The sequence below is a fragment of the Equus przewalskii genome, chromosome 9, assembly GCF_037783145.1.
Source record: "Equus przewalskii isolate Varuska chromosome 9, EquPr2, whole genome shotgun sequence".
Classification (NCBI taxonomy): domain Eukaryota; kingdom Metazoa; phylum Chordata; class Mammalia; order Perissodactyla; family Equidae; genus Equus; species Equus przewalskii.
The window spans coordinates 80414146-80435771 of NC_091839.1; the positions used below are offsets into that span (position 1 = coordinate 80414146).

At 35.2% G+C, this 21626-nt stretch overlaps 1 protein-coding gene across 5 annotated transcripts in view; it reads right to left on the reverse strand.

The window, feature by feature from the left end:
• Window positions 1-21626, reverse strand: part of HBS1L (HBS1 like translational GTPase) — a 78313-nt gene that overhangs the window by 49869 nt on the left and 6818 nt on the right. For 2 of the 5 annotated variants that reach the window (XM_008528311.2, XM_070559379.1), the window contains exons 3-4: window positions 17139-17267; window positions 13990-14184 (exon numbers count right to left, since the gene is read on the reverse strand). In XM_008528311.2, coding sequence (XP_008526533.1) covers window positions 13990-14184; window positions 17139-17267 — 324 coding nt within the window. Of the gene's footprint in view, window positions 1-8926; window positions 8982-10543; window positions 12721-13989; window positions 14185-17138; window positions 17268-21626 lie in introns of those variants that run through there. The other 3 variants (XM_070559381.1, XM_008528321.2, XM_070559382.1) reach the window with 3 other exon arrangements.

The following is a 21626-nucleotide window of genomic DNA, read 5'->3' on the forward strand; positions in this document are numbered from 1 at the left end:
ACAGCACAATAACAAGTAGCAAGTGTTTCCAGCTCTGCTTTACCTTTTTTTAATTTCTTGCACCTTCTCTATGGAACAATTTGCCATTAAGACTCAGGAATATGATCATCATCTGAGTATAGTTATAAATAATATTTTATAGATATTCAAACAGTAGTATACAGATATACTATATGAAGTTTGTTTAATAGACTATTAACACTACAAAACTAGCAAAACAATGCTGGGGGTAAACAGGCTTTCTTTTCTAAATGAAAACTTCACCTGAAAGGAAAACCAGGTGAAATTCAAAGGGAAAAAAAAAGTGATGCCCAATATGTTTCTAAACAGCATGGGCAAACCAATATTACTTAAGGCAAATCTTATCAAAAATAGTAGCTCAACTAAGTACAGTTTCAAAGTATATTTCTCCAAAGCCTTCAAAACTTTTAAACAACCAACACTCTTCATCTGATTAATACAAACAATTATGGGCTACTTTATTTGTGAGGCAATGGAAATATCAATTTTAAGAACTGTATAAAATGTTAAATTTAAATTACACATCATTCTTTTTCCAGATTTTTAGATCAACTATTTTTTTCTTAATGCTTACTGTTTTTTTAGATCAACTATTTTTCTAAAAGAATCAAAATAAACCCAATGTTAGAAAAAGCCTCAATAAGAGTTAAACTTCACTCACACAATAATATTGTCGAAAACTATTTCTCTTCCAAGTTAGGTTGACTAATTATAAAATTTTAAACCATAAATACTAAGATTTTTCTGCCAAGAATTTTCCTTTCAAATACTACTACTATATATATTTCAATTTCTGGATTTTTTTAATGGAAAAACAATAAGAGTCTGTATTACTCAGTTTTATAATTTTGGGAGTTTTTCCCCCTTGGTAGGTTTGAGGTGGCACAGAAAATACCGTTAGAAAACTAAAAGATTATCCCAAGATTTCACTCCCCAAACATATACTCTTTTAGCAGTCCATTCATAGGAATATACAATAAAATAAAACAACCACCTATTCTAAGGTTATTTGTGTTTGTTACTGATGACTTTCAATATTATGTGTATTAACAAAATGAACTAAAATGTTATCTAAATTAAGGAGACATCAAGATTTAATACATTATTTTAGAAATTAGAGCTCCAACTTATTACCATGATAAAAGGCTAATTTTCATATAGGTATTAAGTTCTCATTCCAAAATTCAAAAAATACAGAAATACTAAAAAATTCTCTAAATGAGTAATAAAAGCCATTTCCTTTTAGACTGTTCAGTGGTCTGTCATGATCAAGTCCACTTGACATGGACAGTGGAATCACACCCAAGTGTCCAAACCTTTGGAATAAAGCCTGCCATGGCACATAGCCAGAAAAATTATTCACAAGCCTCTCAAATCAATCCAGTTTCACAACTGAAAAAACGGGGGGAGCATTTAATCTAATCATGTGCCTTAGAGAAAAAATTTCCAGCTAAAGAGACAAAGTAAAGATGTTTCTATCTAATCTTTCTCCACAAACACACACACAAACTCACAGAGAGAGAGAGACAAAGAGAGGAAAAGAAAGGATGATAAAAACAACAGGAGAAAAAGTTGAAAAGCAAGCCAGCAGAGCTCATGAGAAATACGAAGAGGAAAAAACTACCACAGAAATAAAAGCCACACTAGAAGCAGCAACAGACAGGGCTAGACAGAAACACACACTAACAGAAAGCAGGACAGCAAGGCCTGCACAGCCCTCCAGGAAAGAAAGACAGCCAAAGACTGCTACTCGTCAATCTGTCATGCAAACACAGGTCACGGAGTCATGGCCACATACTCAACAACTCGGGAAATACTTCACACATGTGTATTTTGGGTGGAGGGGAAGGTGTGAGTTTGAACCAGATGTCAAACAAGAGACAAATACAGGTCTAATCATGAGAAATCAACCAACTTAAAAATAACTATGGTTGGTTTAAAACTAAGGAAATTCTGAGTACAGAATAAAATGAAAATGCTACAAATCTTGGCAATAAATAAATAATATACTAAAAATATCAGGAGAGAAAGGGAGTGGTCAAGTATGAGAAAGAATAACTCTGAAAGCCAGGACTCATTAAAGAACTGTTTAAAGCTAGAATTCAGTCAACAGTTTAAATATAAAAGGTGTAATGCTACATGCTTTACCTAAGAACTTACAATATTAACAAGAATTGTTGAGAAACAAAGAGGAAGTGAAGTATGTGTAATTTTTTCATCTTTCATAATGAGAGATCAACACATACTGTTTAAATTGGCAAATTTTAAAAGAAGTTAAAGTATGTTATTACATTATAAACTACAAAATTTCCAAATTACCAACTATATCCAAAGTCAAAACAAACACAGACCATATATAAAAATATAAAATATGAAAGACCATAATATATTTTCTAAGTGACAGCAAGTATTATATCTATCCTAGCGATCCCATAAATGGGAAAAAACCATCTATTAAAACAGAGTCTCTGACAAACTCAATTACACACAAATACAGGAAACACAACTAAACCAAAGTGACTCAAAACACTGAAAGCAAAAGGATGGACAAATAAAACTTAGAGAAAGCAGCAATCCTGATATTAATGTTAAACTGAATTTAAGGCAAAATGCATAAGACAAGCCCAAAAGGAACTTTGCATTAATGTGAAATTCAAACCCACAGCAAGATCAGGTAGCTTTACATATCAAAATGTCCAGGGCAAAATCTGTAAGTAATAAGATGAAACAAAAAAGCAAAGATATCTTCTATTTTAACTTACTTCTCTGTCTCTAACCAATCAAGAAAACAGAATTTAAGTAAGAATACTGAACTCTACAACAATTTAAAAAATAACAAATATATCATATTTTGCATTTTTCAGGCCAGCATATACTTATGCTATTTAATTGTGAAACTTAACAAAAGTACAATAAAATGAAAAAACTGAAAAAAAACCAAAAACCTACATTGGACCACAAAGAAAATCTCAATGAACTTCAAAAAGTAAAGGGGACAGACCACATTCTCTGATAACAGTACAATGAAATCAGTAATCATAACAAAATAAAAAAGCCAACAATCCCACAACAACCTGGAAATTTTAAAAACTCTTTTGAGATTTTTGGCATTCAAAGGAAATCAAAATTAAATTGCAGATTATCCAGAAAATAACACTAACTCTAATAGAAGCCAGAAAACAACATAACTCTAAAAGAACCCATATGCCCAAGCAAATACAGCATTCATAGTAAAAATAATAACTACAGAGACTTAAGTAAGTAAGAGAGAATGGCAATAATGCCGACTGACTATGAGGTAGTGGGAGAAACGAGGACAGGGTGAAGCTAGGATTCCAATGGATCCATTTACTTCTTAAAAGCGAGAGAGAGATCTGCAGTGTTTGTGGCAAAATGTTACCTTCTGTTAAAACTAAATGGTGAATCCATGAGTGTTTGTTATATTATTTTCTGTCTGAAATTTCATAAATTAAAATTAACGTATAAGATAAAGAACCAAAAACGCATTTAAGTTAAAAGTTCCACTCAGAAAAGTAGAAAATAAAAAATGGAAAACAGATTAGGTCATAAAGAGATAAATGCACAAACTAATGAATTAAAACCAGTACAACTAATTATTAATCTAGGAGCCAATCTTTGGGGGAAAAATAAATTTCAACATAATGAATCAAGAGGAAAAAGAAGCAGGCAGAGGGAGAAAGTAGAGGAAAGCAAACAATATTTAAAATCAGAATGGAGATTTAACCATGGTATGGAGGAATCTAAAAGAATAATATGACAATGTTTGCTACAATGCTAAACAAATACATTCTGTTAACCTGGATGAAATGGATAGTCTTCTAAGAAAAAAAAAACTTTCAAAACTGACCCTAGAATATTAAGATAAATCCTATCATGAAACAAATAACTTCAATGCTCTTTAAATTACTTAAGGATAAAGAAAAACTTCCTAAATTCTCTATAAAACCATCACAAGAGAACCCAGAACCTGACAAGGAACACACATAACTATAAATTAATTTTATAAATAGATGGAATAATGTTAAATAAAATATTAGCAAACAAAAGCCATCATATTAAAAGAATAACCCACCATGACCAGCTAGGATTGTTCCAATATTTCAAGATTAAAACACTATCAGAAAATCTATTAAAATAGTAACATAACGTTTAATGGTGTAATGGCTAAAGCCCTTTGCATCTATGAAAACAGTGTACTTTTTCTCCAAAAATCTTTTGATAACTTTAAACATCCCAATAAAAATTACAACAGGATTTTTTTCAGTAACTTGACATGCTGTTTCTAAAGCTCATGTGGGAAAAAGAGCCACATGAGATAACGCAGGAAAACTATGAAAATGGAGAGAAAAACAAGATCACCTACAAAATATTAAAAACCTAACAGTAATAAAAAGCCGTAGTACTTAAAAATTTGACACTGGCGTAAAACAAGACAAAGAAATGGAATACTACAGAGTCCCAAAATAGACAGACAGATGGACAGAGAGAAATTTAGTATATGTCAAAGATGGCATTTCAAATTAGGTTAAAAAAGAGAAAGGCTGTGTAATTCAACAAAAGGTATTGGGACAAATCCAGCTACTAGAAAGAGGAGAGATGTTGGTAGTCAATCTGGATTCCTACCTTACCCCGTAATAGGAGCTAGATCAAAGACTCAGATGTGAAAAACAAGATAAAAGAACCTGTCAAACATATTAGAGGAATAACTTATTAAAAATTATCTTGTAGGGGCTGGCCCCGTGGCCGAGTGGTTAAGTTCGCGGGCTCCGCTGCAGGCGGCCCAGTGTTTCGTCGGTTCGAATCCTGGGCGCGGACATGGCACTGCTCGTCAGACCACGCTGAGGCAGCGTCCCACATGCCACACCTAGAGGCACCCACAACGAAGAATACACAACTATGTACCGGAGGGCTTTGGGGAGAAAAAGGAAAAAATAAAATCTTTAAAAAAAAAAAAATTATCTTGTAGTGGAGCAGAACTTCCAAACAAAAGCTGACAAAAGACTGACAAATTTGAATATATTAACATTAACAATTTGTCTTCTAAAAATGACCAGAAAAAGGACAAACTGAGAATCAGAAAAAGTATTTTTCATGCATATAACAAAGGACTAATTTCCTTAGCGTTTAAATATATAAGTATAAATTAACTATACTAAATATACACACATATATACCTACACACAGATATATTCCTAAAAGTCACTATGAAAGATAACCAGCAGAAAAGCGGGCAAAGATTAGGGATAGTTCAAAGAAAACAAACTGCAAAATAGATTTAAATGTATAATAACAAAGCAGTCAGCCTCTCTCATTAAAGACATATAAATAAATGAAAACAAAATTCCAGTTATAAGGTTTGCTTACTACCAAAAAGAGTAATAATCATAGCTGTGAGAATGCAAACAGAAACACTCATAAACTTGTGGTATGGAAATTAGTAACCTTTATTAAGGAGAATTAGGTAGTATCTACAAAAACTTTAAAGTATATACTTCTTGGCCTAGAAATTCAATTCCTAGAAATGTAAGAAGTTTATTTTGGGGTCATTATTGATAGTAACTGAAAACACTGAAAACATTTATCAACAGGGACAAACATACTATGGAATTCCACAGAGCTTTTAAAAAGAACGAGATGATCTCCGGGTGCTGGGAAGGAAAGATGGGCAACACGCTTAGGTAAGTGATGTGGATATAGAAGCGTTCTGGTATCCTCCGACTTGTGTAGGGATAGAAAAGTAAGTTCACATTATGTGTAATATGCAAGATTCTAGGAGAATAATACAAAAGAAATGATTTGCTTACAGCTTCCTCTAGGGAACAAGACTGTGAGACTGTAGTAGGACAGAGACACACTTTTTACCTTAAATCTTTTCCTACATTTACGTGCCAGACATATTCTAAGCTGGGGATACAGCAGTAAATACATAACATCCCTGCATTCGTCGAAATTACATGGAGGGGGGATGCACAGTGGGGAGACACAATAAAGAAAATCAACTGTGTACACACACACAATGTCAGATGATCTAAGCACTGTGAGGCACAGTAAAGAGGGCTACAAGGGAAAGGGACCGTATGGGGTGGTGTTAATAAAAGGAATACAGTGAGCATGGGAGCATACAAAGGTTCCCCTACCCCAGGATCAGGAGTAAAGTGCTGTATGAACTACTACACCCTGAAGAGCAATCAGCCAGGGGGAGAAAAGGCAGGTAGGGGCACTCAGAAGCAAAGGAAACTCGGGTAGGTGTTCCTCAGTGGCTCTGGGTAGGGGGGGAACGAAACCAGAAACCAGTTCACAAAAGGTCTTATAAAATAATCTGAAGGGTTTAGACATGGGAACAGAAAATTAAGAGCTAGATTTTAGAAAAAGTTACTCTGGCTGCAGTGTAGAAAGTGTTTGGGGGGAAACAAACTGAAAAGTAAAGAAACCAGTTAAATGTTTCAGTAATTCTGTCCAAAGCTAACGGCATTTAAGAGAAAAAGTAGCAACAGGGACGGAGAGTAGTAAGTCAGCCGAAAATGTACAGCCGATCCCCACTATTTGCAAATTCCATATCTGCAAATTCAGTTACTCACTAAAATTTATTCGTAACCCCTTGCGGCACTTTCGCAGTCACTTTCGGAGCACATGCAGAGCAGCAAAAAGTCTGAGTTGCCCAACACGCGCATTCCCAGCCGAGGTCAAACAAGCTGACACTCTGCCTTCTCGTTTCAGCTCTCATGCTGTAAACAAATGTCCTTTTCACAATCTATTCAGTGCCATGTTCTTCACATTGTGATTTTAGTTGGTAATTTTGCTGTTTTTAATGGTCCCCAAGAGCAGTGGGGAAGCACTGCCTAATGTTCGTAAGCACAAGGTAGCTGTGATGCACCTTACAAATAAAACACATCCCTCAGACAAGCTTCATTCAGGCATGAGCTATAGTGCTGCTGGTGAACATGAATGAATCAATAATGCATAAATAATATATATTAAACAGAGAGTCTTTAACAGATACACAAAATAAGGTCTTGTATTGACTGGTTGACAAATATGCTGTGCCCAGAGGCGCAGAGGAACCTAACCCTGTATTTCCTGTAGGAGCAACTGTTCAGTATTTGTTAAGTCGATGTTTACATATTTCATTGTGCTAATTTATGACTTTATGAAACATAACTACCATAATAAAGGACAATCGACTATATATGTACACACATATATTTACTCATTTGTAAAGCAGAAATACTAGGACTGGTCGTCAATTTTAAGAAGTAAATGAGGGAGAGAAATCAAGGATGCTGCTAGCAACGTTTCTGGCTTAAGCAACTGGAACATGGTGATACTATTAACACAGACAGGAAATAGGAAGTGGCGGCAGCTTGGATCAGGAAGGCAAAGATGCCAGCTTTGGAGAGTGTAATGTTATGTATTTCAATTGTAATAAATGTGACTATGTGTCTAAGTACCCATACACCCTCCCCTCTGAGGCTAAGAACCACACCTTTGTTCATCTTGGTGTATCTCTTGCAACTAAAATGACGCTTTCCTTTAAGTCAAATAATATAATCAGGCACGTCAACATTAGAAACAAGCACTTTATTAATTTTTTTACCTCCCACTGCCACCTTTGCAATTACATTACCAATATTCACCATAACCTATACTTCAATAGTATTTCTATGTGCATCCCCAAAAGTAAAAATATATAAAATTTTACCTCGTGGAAAGCAAGAATTCTAAATGACAAACATCTTAGAAGTTCTTCACAACCAGGTAGTTTTTTAAATTTGTTTAGAGAAACATAAAGCAGTACTTTTAGCATAAATTATTAAAATACTATTCTGAAATATCAAGCTTATATCAAAAAATCCTAATGGATAAATCGTGACATGTTTTCACATTTGATTTAAGAAAACCTCAGAATACAATTTGTTTCAATGTAGCTTGTACAAAAATGTATATATACACTCAAAATGTGACTTTTTTACAGCCTAAAAATTAAAATTACAAAATACAACTGCATACACCGAGCTTTATACAGTTATAAAAAAACCCGTAAAGAAATTCATCCTAATCCCTCCCTGTCTAGTCAACATTATCTTTGTTGATATGAGATAGAAAACTTCTCAGCTACTACAAAACTGATTTCATAACCAAATATATACCTGAGCAAACATAAAATAGAAAACTCATTGATACAAAGTTCTTCCTCAATATACAACTACGTATATGTTTATTTGCAATGGTCCACATAAAGATTCAGGGGCAATTTAAAAGGCAACCAATCATCTACGAACCCATTATTTTTCTCTTAACTGTGTTTATCTGACAGCACTTCCTTTTACATACAAAGAAAAGCACTGGACTAGGTTTTATCCTTAGTGTGAAAATTAGGTGCATGACCTCCCACTGAATATTAAAAATTAAATATAATACACTGGGAATAGTTATTACTACCTATGAGAAGAAAAAGGCTGCAAGAAAAGTTCAAGAAAGGATTCACAGCTAAGGGAGGACAAGTGGTTAGAATGCCAGTTTAGTAACTAGGACACAGGAAAAAGGTAAAACAAAAAAAAGTTAAAGTGCTCTGTACAGGAGGGAAACCCTGGTTCTTGGCAATTAATGGTAAGAAGAACCGTAACGTAAACAGCCAACCAAAGACTTCAGAATGCAAAAGGACAAAACATCCACGAACATCAGATCTCTTCAAAAACCAAGAGTGAAGAATAAAAATGGTTACTTCAAATGTCCTTTGTTATTTTACATCATTTAGAATGTAATTATATTATTTGTATTTCTTAAGTAAAATATTAACGCACTTAATCATAATAGACATAAAAATGGCTTTGTACTTCAAAATTGATATTTGAAGTGGAAAATAAGCCAAAAACACTTAGCATACCTGAGCTATCCAGACAGCAGTCAGTCAACAAACAGCAGCTGTGCAGAAGAAGCACCTAGGGCAAGCAACCGTCATCACTAGGAGCGTATCCATGAACATGCAGGCACTGGGCTCTTTACCAAGGGCCAATGGCCAAGGGCGGAAGGGGCAGGGTTTTCTTGGTTCCACCCTCAGAATCTCAGACACTGTGACACCCCCTTGTTCAACAGGGCAAGTGCATGTCAGATACATGCCTGAGAGACCAGTCATCATGACAAGGGAAATAGGGAGACTTATTTTAAAATTGTTACTTTCCCTATCACCCTGTAATACAGAATATTTCCCCCCTAAAGAAATATGCTCATAAGTGGTAATTACAATCCTAATCGGCCAACAAAGGGAGATCCAGTTCACTCTACAAGATATACTATACAGGGCTTAAAGAGTATTCTATTTCCACTTGAAAATTAGTTTGTTAGAGAAGAAGGTAAAATAACAGTAGCACTGTTCTACTTCAATATGGGTTAAATAAGTATTTGGAATTCATGTTGCTGGCGTAGCACTTAATCTATCAGGAATTACCGTCATGTCCAAGCAAACTCTTAGAATACAATTCATTTCTAGGTTAGAGACTGCCTATTTATAAATCTAGTTGATGATATACTACTAGTTCAAAATTACTAAAACGTATGACTAAAATTCAAGACTAGAAAAATAAAATCAGCAGTTGGGATAATTCAAACTTTAAAAGTGATCATAAAATAAAACTTATGACTTAAATGTCTCCTAGGCATCAAGATGATGTGTGCTGAAATATACAATTAAAAACAAGACCAGAAGACACCACAAGAAAGTGGTCAAGAAAAATGACAACAGAATGCTGGCTTAAGTTTTCCCACCAAAACACTGGATTAAAAACATGGCACACAGCTAAAAATTCTGGACTGTCATTCTGAAAATAAAGAGAAACAAGAAATACAAAAAAAAAAATATGAATTGCATAGTGAAGCAGCTGCCACAGAAAAACATCTTTACTGAGAAAAGGCTAGATATTTTATTTTCATTAAGAAGTAACATTTTAGATACTATTTTTTCCCACGAGAAATACTAATAATGTCAGCATCTCCTATGCAAGAGACCATAATTCCTTATTAGTAATTTTCCCTGGTAACTCCTGATTACTAAAAAATATGAAATATAAATTCTAGTTGGTCAGATGTCATTCTTAGCAGTAGCAATTCGTTTCATTCTACTGATTTCTTTCTCTAAGGCAGTGGTTCTCAAGCAGAAGTAACACGTTAGAACCACCAGGGGACCATTCTGAAAACACATTCCTAAGCGTCATCCCTCAGAGACTGGGTCACCATGTCTGGAGTGAAGCCACAGCATCTGTGTTTTGAAAACTCCCCCAGTGATTCTGACGGCTAGTTGAGAACCACTGCTCTAGAGGATGAATTCATACTTGTTCTACTGACTAGAAGAGCTCTTATTTGGTCTGCCATTGCTAAAACTTTGTCATTCTATGCACACAGGTGGCAGTAGCAAAGAGAAAAACTCCACATTTCATTGCTTATAGTAAAAAAAGTTACAAAGATCTGATAAAATTATCTATTCAAAGAACTTACAACCATACTTGAAAACACTTTGCATAGATTTATTTTAAAGTGTGCATTTAGGACAAATGGTTTTGAAAATGTATAAAAATAATTTATGTATTAATGCAACTTCAATATTTACATGGTCCCTTAAAGGATTTTCCTTTTATTATCATCAAAAATGTATTTCAACAACCTCCACAGTATTCTTAAAACTCAGGAGTTTTAAGACTTTCTAATAGAAATATTTTAGTATTCACCTACAGAAAAATAATGAAACTGGGAATGATATCACTAATATTTTAAAATATAATATTGTCTCAGCTATGCTATGCTACATGAGAGAAAGCTTTATCACTAAATTATAATCCCAAGTGGTGGCATTTTTAAGAACAAAACACAAAAATATTTTATAAAAGAAAATGTCTCATTGTAAAAACTTATAAATTTGAATGCTTCAAACAAAAATATCTGAGATTTGATTTCATAATATCAAGTTTCCATATGCACTTTGTAAAGATACACCCATTCCAGGCTATCAACTTAAATAAAGCCAGTTATCACTAAAAGAAGATACAGTAAAAAAAGATTTCAGTGCAAAAACACATATCAACTAAAGTTATCAACTAACTTAAGACAACTTTAACGTAAAAATCACGACTTAAATCTCATAAAGTAACACTATAAAGACTTAAAATTAATTTAAAATAAAAAGCTCTACAGCAGTTATCAAGTTTTCCTTTTGTTACTATTCTCTAGTAAAAGCTTTCTTTTGATTAGATTTTACAATGTCATCAGGAGATGCTGATTTGAAGTCAAATGGAGTTATTGCTATAAGAGGACTTATTTCTTTGTCCTTTATGTCTTGAACTTGTCTACTATAAAGAAAAGTCTTATAGAGGTCTAGGGTGCGTCGCTTGCAGCTTTTCAATGGGTAACGAAGACAGAGTGTTGAAGCAAAAGCTGAAGGTCTAGCAGCAAGGGCCTTGGTCCAAGAGGCAGAAATAGCTGGTTTCCTAGTCAGGAAGCCTTTATTGTTTTTCTTATTATCCTTAGCAGAACTGGAGTTTTTCCCTAACTTTGAACTTGGAACTTTAGTTCCTGGTGTTGGAGCAACTGACTGGGCTGCTACAGGTTTTGGAACAAAATCTGGGGTTTTTATAAGGACACTAAGATCAATGTTTGAATCTAATCCAGGTGACCTCATTTCAGATAAACTGAGCGTAAAGGAATCTTTCTTAATCTGAGAGTTGTCTATATCAATCGTTTCTGCAATCAAATCAGAAAGTGACAAATCCTCAAGGTCTCTCGTAGGAGAAGCTTTATGAAATGCCAAAGACGACAGAGATCCTGTTAATTCTGATATCCCAGTCGAAGACTGATAATGATTTGCTGGTTGTGACAGGGGAAAACATCCCAGCCTTAGATCTGTGAAATTGGCAGAGGCTTGGTTGCAAAGATCTGGTAAAGGAAAGTACTGGCTTGGATTGTTTTCTTTGTGTTCCTGAAACAGTTCAGCTAGGGATGGAAGTTCACATTGGGAAAACTGCAAATCGTCATTTTTTAAAATGTAATTCTTGGCACTTTGTTCAACTAAAGAAACACTTCCAACTTCAGTCATTCTACTAGCATTTAAATTATCAAGAGCCATATTCTCCAGTGAGCTAGTTAAGAGCAAAGGATCATGTAAACTTCCTAAGCTGTTTTGTACTGGAATGTTTTGCAAATCAGATAATGAATCATTTTGAATAAAAAGAGAGTTATGGGGTGCAATGTTCTTTATCATTAAGGATTTTAAATCTTGTATTCCTTTGAATGCAGAATCATCTCTGGAAACACATTCTGATGTATGAGGTCTCAACAAATCAGCATCTAGACTCTGTGAAAGCAGACTTTGCAGACTATCTGTGGATGTTAATCTGACTGATGGCTGACTTTCACAAGAATCTCTTGGCATATCATCAATTAGATCAGCTACTGACAGCTCTTTTGTTAACTTACATGATTCTAGTTTCTTTTCACTTCTAGGTCTGTCAAGTTTCTTTTTTTTATGGAGTAAACAGTGACTTGGTACAACTGAGGAATTATGATATAATCCATATTTTACTACTGGGCCAGAAAAATCAAAGGGTTTGCTACTACAATCCAAATGGTTTGCGGATTGAGGACAAGAGTGTTGAACATCATCAGATGACACTTTAGAGGAAGATGATAAGACTCCTTACCTTCCAAGAGCCATTAATTTTCAGATGAATGGTTGACATATGCAGAAGACAGTCACAGCAACCAAAAAGAAACATGAAATGAGGCATTTAATTACTAAATGATTCTTTTGATTATGACATGAATAAAGTGATACATGATCATTATTTAATAAAAAATGAACACTCTAAGGAACAACAATAAAGGAATTTTACCCTCCTTTAACCACCTAAAGTGACCTTCATACTTTGTTCACTGATAGATACAAATGTAATACCAAGTTAGTCAATATTCTAATTTTCACAAATTTTATAATGTTTTTTTAACATACTTCAACGAGGTTTTAACATACTTAAATTATAGTCAGGATTGTCTCAAATTCAAATCATCCAAAAACACCAACGGAAAGAACTAGGTTCATCTTCTTCTTTATTTTTACTTGTATTTTTGCTTGTATTAAATACAAGCAAACAACTAACAGCCTATATTTCTACCATGATCTGGGATAAACTATTAACAGAGATGATATATTACAGCCTCATTCTCATATTGGTCAGTTAAAAGCACATACCCCCCAAAATAAAAATTTTTTAAATAGAAAATTAAAACCACCTTTATTTCACAGTAACAGACTGCAGGCCTCTTTGTTATAGGAAAAATCTAGTCCTCAGGTTACAAGAAATATCAACCCAGTTAACAAAGCACCATGCTCCCACCGCCAGATATCATACCAATTAACACAAAGGTACCTGAGTTCCCTTCTTGTGTCAACTAACTCCAAATTTAACCCCAAATTCTATAAATTTAAAATTAAAGGTCTATGAAACGCCAGAAACTATAATTATGATAGTCACGATACTTAAATAAAACCAAATTATATTTATATCTGCTTTAAGCATAAAGGAATTTTTTGACATTAATCTGGCTATTAATTTCCAACTCCTCAACTATTAGAGTTAAAAAACAACAATAATTAAAAAGCTCCCTAAGCTATTCACAAGAAGCAAAAAGTGTCTTGTCTTGTTTTTATCTGATTTTATTTCCCCTATATTCTGTTAGTTACACAAACAAGCAGGGAAAAAAAAATTTAAAAACAGGCTTTATCAGAGACAAGGGAACAAAGCCCTCAGTTTAAAAATTCACAAACTAGAAAATCAACTGACAGGAATCAAGAGTTACTGTAACATGCAAAATTTTCTGCCCATTTTTCAGAACAGCTCAAGCAAATCAAAGCCTCTTTAAAAGCATTAACTTAAAACAACTAAAAGAGAACAAGTAAAAGCATACCTTTAGCTATCTTTCCTGCAGATACTGCTCCCTGACTCTTCACCTTCAAATTCTGCAGGCTGTCTTGCTCCAGAACCATTGACAAAGCCTTCTGCACGTCAAACTTGCTCTTCAGAACTGCTTCAATCAATACGTCGTCTGGCACATCATCTCCAAATACCTCTCTCATGTGATCAAGGCATGAATAAAGACGAGCTAGAACAGACAGCAATAATTAAAGGCTACACTAAATGGTCTCAAGACAGAACACTCGATTTTCAAAACTGAAAAAAGGATTTGAAACTATAGGATGTTCAACTCTCCTTTTGCTTTGGCAAAAATTATTTGTAACGATTATATTTTTATCCACAATATACCTATCATCCCTTATCGGGAGAATAATTTTATTAAGAAGTCACTATAATAAATGTCTCCTAAATAATACTAATGCTTGAAAAAAGTGTAAACCGTATACACTAATATCTATTTTCAGTCAATGATGAGGACTGATGTCTGCACTGATGATTTTTTCCATGTATAGAAACAGAGGGTAGGTATGGGAATACTTCTAACTTGTAAGTAAACCTAGTTAATTACTAAGTATATTTTTTTAATTTCTTAAATTAATACCTTAAGTTTCCTTTTAGGCTAACTTCAGTTTTCCCCAGCCAACTAAAATCATCCTTACTAACTCCTCAAAAATGGGCAAGATAAACTTAATATAAAAATGACATAAAAATAAGGAACTCCAGTAGATTGAGAATGGACATTCATTTTAAAAATAAAAAATTTAAATCTGAAAGTATAAAATCTTTAAGGATTTTTATTTTCTGATGACATTACTCTAAAAAGTAATTACTAATATTCATAATGATGTAAATTCCACAAAAGCAGAGGTTTTATATCCCTAGATCCTAAAATAGTACCTGGTACCCAGAGGCCACTGAATAAAAATGGATGAACATATTCATTTATATTTGTATAGCACTGGGCAATTTTCGAAATACTTAAGAGATATATACATATCTTTTGTAATCCTCACAATACTTCTATGACCCAGGGCTATCAAGCAAACTCTAATTCATAAAGCTAAGATGACAGAAAATCCTGGCACCTTTAAGTGAACGGTAATCAAAACAGAACGCAGGTCTTCCGTGCTCCATGAAACCATTTCACAGAATGCAATTATATTACATTTTACATGTTTACATGTTGAATAAGGAATCTACTAGCAATCCCTTCCTTTAAAAAAAAAGTATTTGATACTTTTCTCTTTGCTTTTTTAATTATTAAAAATAAATTCCTCAAATATATGGGTAATTCTGCTTTGCTTGAGTACAAGATTAACTTTAGGCTAGTAAGCTACACTTGGAAAAGTATACCTATTTCATAAAAACATGAATTCCTGAAACTGGAGAACAGTTAGTATAGCTAGCCTCAGGGCCCTTCTTATTAATTACAGCAACTATTTTCTACACATACACAATGAGTAGAGATATGGAGTCAGGCTGTCTTGGTTCGTATCCTAATGTCACTTACTACCGGGTGCAACCTCGGCCAAGTTACTTCTCTGTGTCTCATTTTCCTACCCTGTAAGATGAGGACAGTAACTGGTTTACCTCCTAAGGTTCTTATGAAGATTAAGTATGTTAATACCTGAACAGCACTGAGAACAGTCCCTGGAAAGCATTTAGTAAAGGTTAGCCACAATCATCATTATTGTTATCAGGCAATTACCTACACATCAGGTAGAAATGATCAACTTTCATTCTCAAACTTACCTGAATTTCAAACCTCCATAATCATTCTGAGAAAGAGCAGAAAGAGTAGAAGACCTCTACTCTATTCCTATCCTCTCACCCCACAATGACAACTGTGACACTTTCTTTAAAACTACAATCAAATGCTATGGAGTTTACACAGCACCTCCTTTACAAACTTTACCCAGACTGTCAAATGTATTTTGAGAGTTGATAAAGAAATTTTTTAAATCTTTATCTGTTTTTTCCCTTTCTACTTTCTAATTTTGTATATTTGTGCTTTCTCTCCATTGTTCTTGATTTGGTTAGTAGCTGATATATATCTTACTAATTTATTCAAAGATCAGCTCTCATATTTATACATTTCCTCTTTCTGTTTTCAAATTAACTGTTACAAATTTTCAATTTAAAAATGTTTATAGAACAAAGCCACACTCCAAAGAAAGAGCAAATCGGCTCAGCCCTGCTCACTACCAACAGGTGGCATTAATGTTACACGGGCCATTTTAGTTCTGCCACATTGTTCACCAATCTATGGCTTGAGTGACAGATCCACACTACTGCCATACTGTGCTGGCAACCCACATGCAAAATGGAGGAAGACTGGCACAGATATTAGCTCAGGGCCAACCTCCCTCAGCAAATTAAAAAAAAAAAAAAAAAAGACCAAAGCCAAAATATAAATATCTTTGTTAAAATTTTTAACCAAAGTGAAAAGAAGCAAACTCAGAACGAACGTCATTACCATTTACAAGTTTTATCTTGAAATTTAATTTCCACAGATAAGACCAATCAGGACTTGTATAGTGTTACTTTGGATTGATTAAATTAAAAAAAAAAAAAAAAAAGACCAAAGCCAAAATATAAATATCTTTGTTAAAATTTTTAACCAAAGTGAAAAGAAGCAAACTCAGAACGAACGTCATTACCATTTACAAGTTTTATCTTGAAATTTAATTTCCACAGATAAGACCAATCAGGACTTGTATAGTGTTACTTTGGATTGAAAAGAAACTTTTTTTAAACCCAGCCTTTTGGAACCTAACATTTTGCAAGGAAATGAGCTTCTGTAATCTAATCATAAGCTCCACATAGAGCTTATGAAAAAATAAATATTGCTAAAAGAACAAAAACACTCAAGCTTCTCTCCTAAGGAGATGAATAATGGGAGAGTTCAATCAAAAACTCCAGCTACTAAATAACAGCCAATCAACTTTTCAACTATACAGTTAACCATGCACTCCTCACAAAACACACTTAATAAATGTAAATTTTCCTTGAAGAAACGATACGTTTGTACCAGTACTACCCAGAATCACTATTATGAACAATCATCATAAAACCAACACCTTCAAATATATTAATTACTAGTCATTCTCAGGAAACACAGATATAGTATGTTTTCTATACCTTGATCAACTCCACTTAGCTGACGGTTCAACAGTGCACTGGAGGGCTCTTTCAGGTCCTCATAATCATATTCTTCCACCGGCTCACCAACTGAAGGGCTGTCGCGTCGTGAGTATATAAACTGAGCAGCTAGAATATAAAATGATTCAAAAACGCTAGAGTACAGCCATGTCCCATTAACTATTCTTTTCACAAAAATTACAGTAAAAATTAAAGATTCTGACGTACCACATACAGTCATTTACCCACATTCTATAATAATGGATGAAAACAAAAACAAAGACAAAATATATCATACCTCAAATTCTGCTCAAACGCCCTAACTATTCATCAGCCTCGTATAATCGTCTTCCTTACTTTCCTCCTTTTCCAAATCCATTCCACCGAGCTTACTTTCTCCGAAGTTTTCAAAGACTACCTTTCCTAATATCTCATCCTTGCCTGCTACTCGGTCTTTCCTGAAATTTTCTCTTCTTTCGTACACGTATTTCAAACTTATCAAACTTGCTTATTTTCATAATTAAATAGACTAGGTTAATTTTCACTTTCCAAGAATTGCTAATTTTGCCTGAATCCAGGAGTCAACCAAAATCATAGGCTTTTTTTTTTTTTTTTAAGGAATAGCCCTGAGATAACATCTGCTGCCAATCCTCCTCTTTTTTGCTGAGGAAGACTGGCCCTGAGCTAACATCTGTGCCCATCTTCCTCTACTTTTTCATGTGTGGGATGCCTATCACAGCATGGCTTGCCAAGCTGTGCCATGTCTACAACCAGGATCCGAAGCAGCAAACCCCAGGCCACCAGAGCAGAACGTGTGAACTTAAACCACTGCGCCACCGGGCCGGCCCAGGCTTTAACTTTTGAACCACTCGTACTTTAAATCATACACTGACACTGTGTACTAGTGCCATCATATACCTAACTTTGACTTTCAGACATCAGCCCGTGTTACTCTGCAGTACTGGCACTGTCACCACTCAATACATAACTGAGTACTGTATATTTCATTAAAAGGAGGAAAGACAAAACACCAAACTGCCAATATATGCCTGAGTCTCATCTACAAAATACAAGTGGCAAAAAAAATAAGCACACATGCCCAAAGTGTTGACTCTTTTGCCTCAAGTGGATGCCCACTGAAGTCAATTTCTGAAGACTGTGTTCAATTGTGAAGGAATAAAATTAAAGAATAAATTAAGAAGGATAGAACTATCAATACAGTATTTTAAAGGCAAGGTGTTATTAGGGATTAAATGTTATTTAGCTTTGTGGAAGAGCACGTAACATGTTAAGTCTATCACTTAGCGTTCCCACATTTAACTTTTGTGCATGTTTTCAGGAAGGCACTACCTATGAAAGTAAGTGGAACTAACTACACTCAAAGTTTATAGATAATGCATATACAGACAATAGATAATACCACGGCTTATGTGTAACACTGTGAAACACCTGTACTCAGAAGGCCAGGCATAAGTGCTATGCATTCACAGTATAAATCAATGAGGGCCTTACAGATTAGCAGGGAAGGCAAAGAAGAAAAACCTACTGATGTATTTTAAAAGCCAAATGAGTATTACAGACTATAAGCACTGCAGAAACGTAGAAGATCTAGTAATCACTGATGACAGGAGCAGCTATAATAAAGGAGGTAAGACGTCACAAAAACTGACAAGTGGAGGACACCTTGGACAAGAAGAGAATGAGAGAAATACACAGCAGCTGAGAGAACTCAATGTATTCTGCTATGATGCATGTGTCCTTAACACAAACTAGCTCATACCAAACAGTAAATAGGGAATGATCAGGGTGTAACATTCAAGTTGCTTTTGCTTTATGAGATTTTCCCCCAACACTTCAATGATTTGCATAATAGCAGCAGGTACAAAGTCCAATAACACCAACCACAGACTATTATACTGTAATTACAGTGTAATGCCAGATAGCCTCACATTCTTCCTCTTGGCTCAGTCTGGCCACATGTCCTGTTTTGTGCCTGCTTACTGCTTGGCTCTGCACAATCTATGAGTATTTTGCCTTTGCAACATTACTCATTAGTTTCAACTCTTTCTTACACCTCTATCAAGCTTTTACCGTTTTTTATTGTAAAGTCGTATATTTACTGGAATATTTCTTAATCAGAAAGTTAATGTATCTTTCCAAATGTGCGAGCATTTTTTTTTTTTGAGGAAGATTAGCCCTGAGCTAACATCTGCTGCCAATGCTCCTCTTTTTGCTGAGGAAGACTGGCCCTGAGCTAACATCCATGCCCATCTTCCTCTACTTTATATGTGGGATGTCTGCCGAATCAGCCGTTATCCGAACTGGCGAACCCCGGGCCGCCGAATCGGAACGTGCGCACTTAACCGCTGCACCACCGGGCCAGCCCCTGTGCAAGCATTTTCATTAAGATGATTACTGCTTTTTTTTTTAGTACTTTACAGGCTGAGCTGCAAAGATTATGTTTTGTATATATTCTTATTTCCCCCCCTCTGGTGCAAGAATTATATAAATTATTATAAAGTGAGCATGGCTAAAGAGCAGAAGAGACATCCTATTTCACAGATTCTCTAAGATGACCACTTTTATCACATTAAAATCCCAGAATGAGGGATGTGCCTTACAACCAATGGCATCTTAGCATTACGTAAAACTTTGACAGCCAATTTTTTTTAAGTGGTACGTGAAATAATGATATGTCTTACAATCCGTGGCATCTTAGATTTAATGAAATGTCTTAGTACTACAAACTATAACCTGGGCCATTTTGTGCCTGGTGATTACTGGTTATTACAAATTACTCTCCTGGCTGTAAAACACTACTGAGTTTAGGCTAAAAGCAACAAATAAACTTTCCCCAACTTCCCCTCATAGCTCTCAACTGTGAGGAAAAAATCTAAGACAAATCAAAAATCAAGTAAGACAAGAAATGAGACATTTTCCTCAATAATTTTGACTTAGGAAACATGGACAGAGAAGAGGAAGTTGTCAATGTCCAGACTTCTACTCTGCCTCCTAGGAGCTATTTTTCTGGGGGGGTTGCCTACCCCCTTACACACACAAATCCAACCGAGAAACCCATACTGTGGCTATTGTTTCGGAAATAGTGATGGCTGGATCTGCCAGGAGTTGGGAGGGAAATTCCCCAGGGAAAATAGCTACTGGGGGGAACAACGGTCCAAATCTTTGAAGTTGAAATGAAAGCCCAAAAGGCAACAAATATAATAAAAGGACTGAGAGAAAAGCAATGGAGAGAAAGTGCTATTCTCTTCTAAAAACTTAAATTACAAACTTTGATGGAAATGCTTTTTGAAAAATTGGACACTCATAGCGACTTTTAAAATTTAAGGCATTTTGACAAACATAAGAGTTCACAGAATTCAAAACCTGACTCCCAAAACTGCCTAAAACTGTTTCCTGAACACCTTAAAATAAAAATCATGGGGGCGCTCATTAAAAATGCAGCTTTCTAGACTTCTTCCCCTGGAGATTCTGACTCTGGTGCTGGGACAGGGCAGGCAAGCTGTACTTTTAAAATTACTCCCAGCTGACTGGCATCATCAGCGAAGGTCAGGAAACACCAGTAGGCCAGTCTCCACTCCATCTGCCCGACCTGTGGTCCACTTCGCGTATCTGCATCAGTTACTTCCTAAAATACTACCCCCTTACTCAAAAACCTTCAGTAAGCTGACACTATACACCTAAAACAACTGCCTTCCACTATTTGGCTCCTATTTCCCTTCCTGGCCCTCTTTCCTGCTGCTACTGCATTAACCGTGTGGGTCTTCCCAAACACACGTCGCTAACAGGCCACTGGTCAAGCACTGCTGCTTCCTCTCTCTAGGATGGCATTACTACTCCCCAATTCACCCGTCCCATCCCATCTCCTTCCAGAAGCCTTCCCAAACTCCTTTAGGCAGGACTATTTCTTTACCCACCATACTGTTGTGGCATGTGGCTTGAGGAAGACTTCTAACAAGCTGCCATACACCACACTAACTTATAAACTTATTAGAATAGTGTTTTTCTTACATGTTAATTGACGCTCAATAAAGATTTTGAGTTGAAGGATTACTACTGTTCAAGTGATCACACACAGAGGTCAGCAGACTGAGGTGGTTCTAATGCCTCGGTAGTAACTGGAAAACTAAGCCAGTCAATTCCTGTAAATGCCTCAGGATTAAGAACAAAGCTAATCAGAAAAAGCCAACTAAGCTTTCCCAAATAATGCAACCGCTTAAGCTACAGCCAATCAAATAATTTCCTTGCTTTCCTTCCGTGTATTCTCTATAAAAACCTTATCCCCAGCTCCTGACAATGGAGCACTCCTAACCACTTCCAGTTTGTACCTGCCTGATTCAAAATGTTTGCTCAAATAAACACTTAAAAATTTTAATATGACTCAGTTTATCTTTTAATACTTCTAACTGAATTAGCGGAAACAAAATTTGTAACTGTTGAAATAAAGTTTTATATATAGGCTCTTTTTGC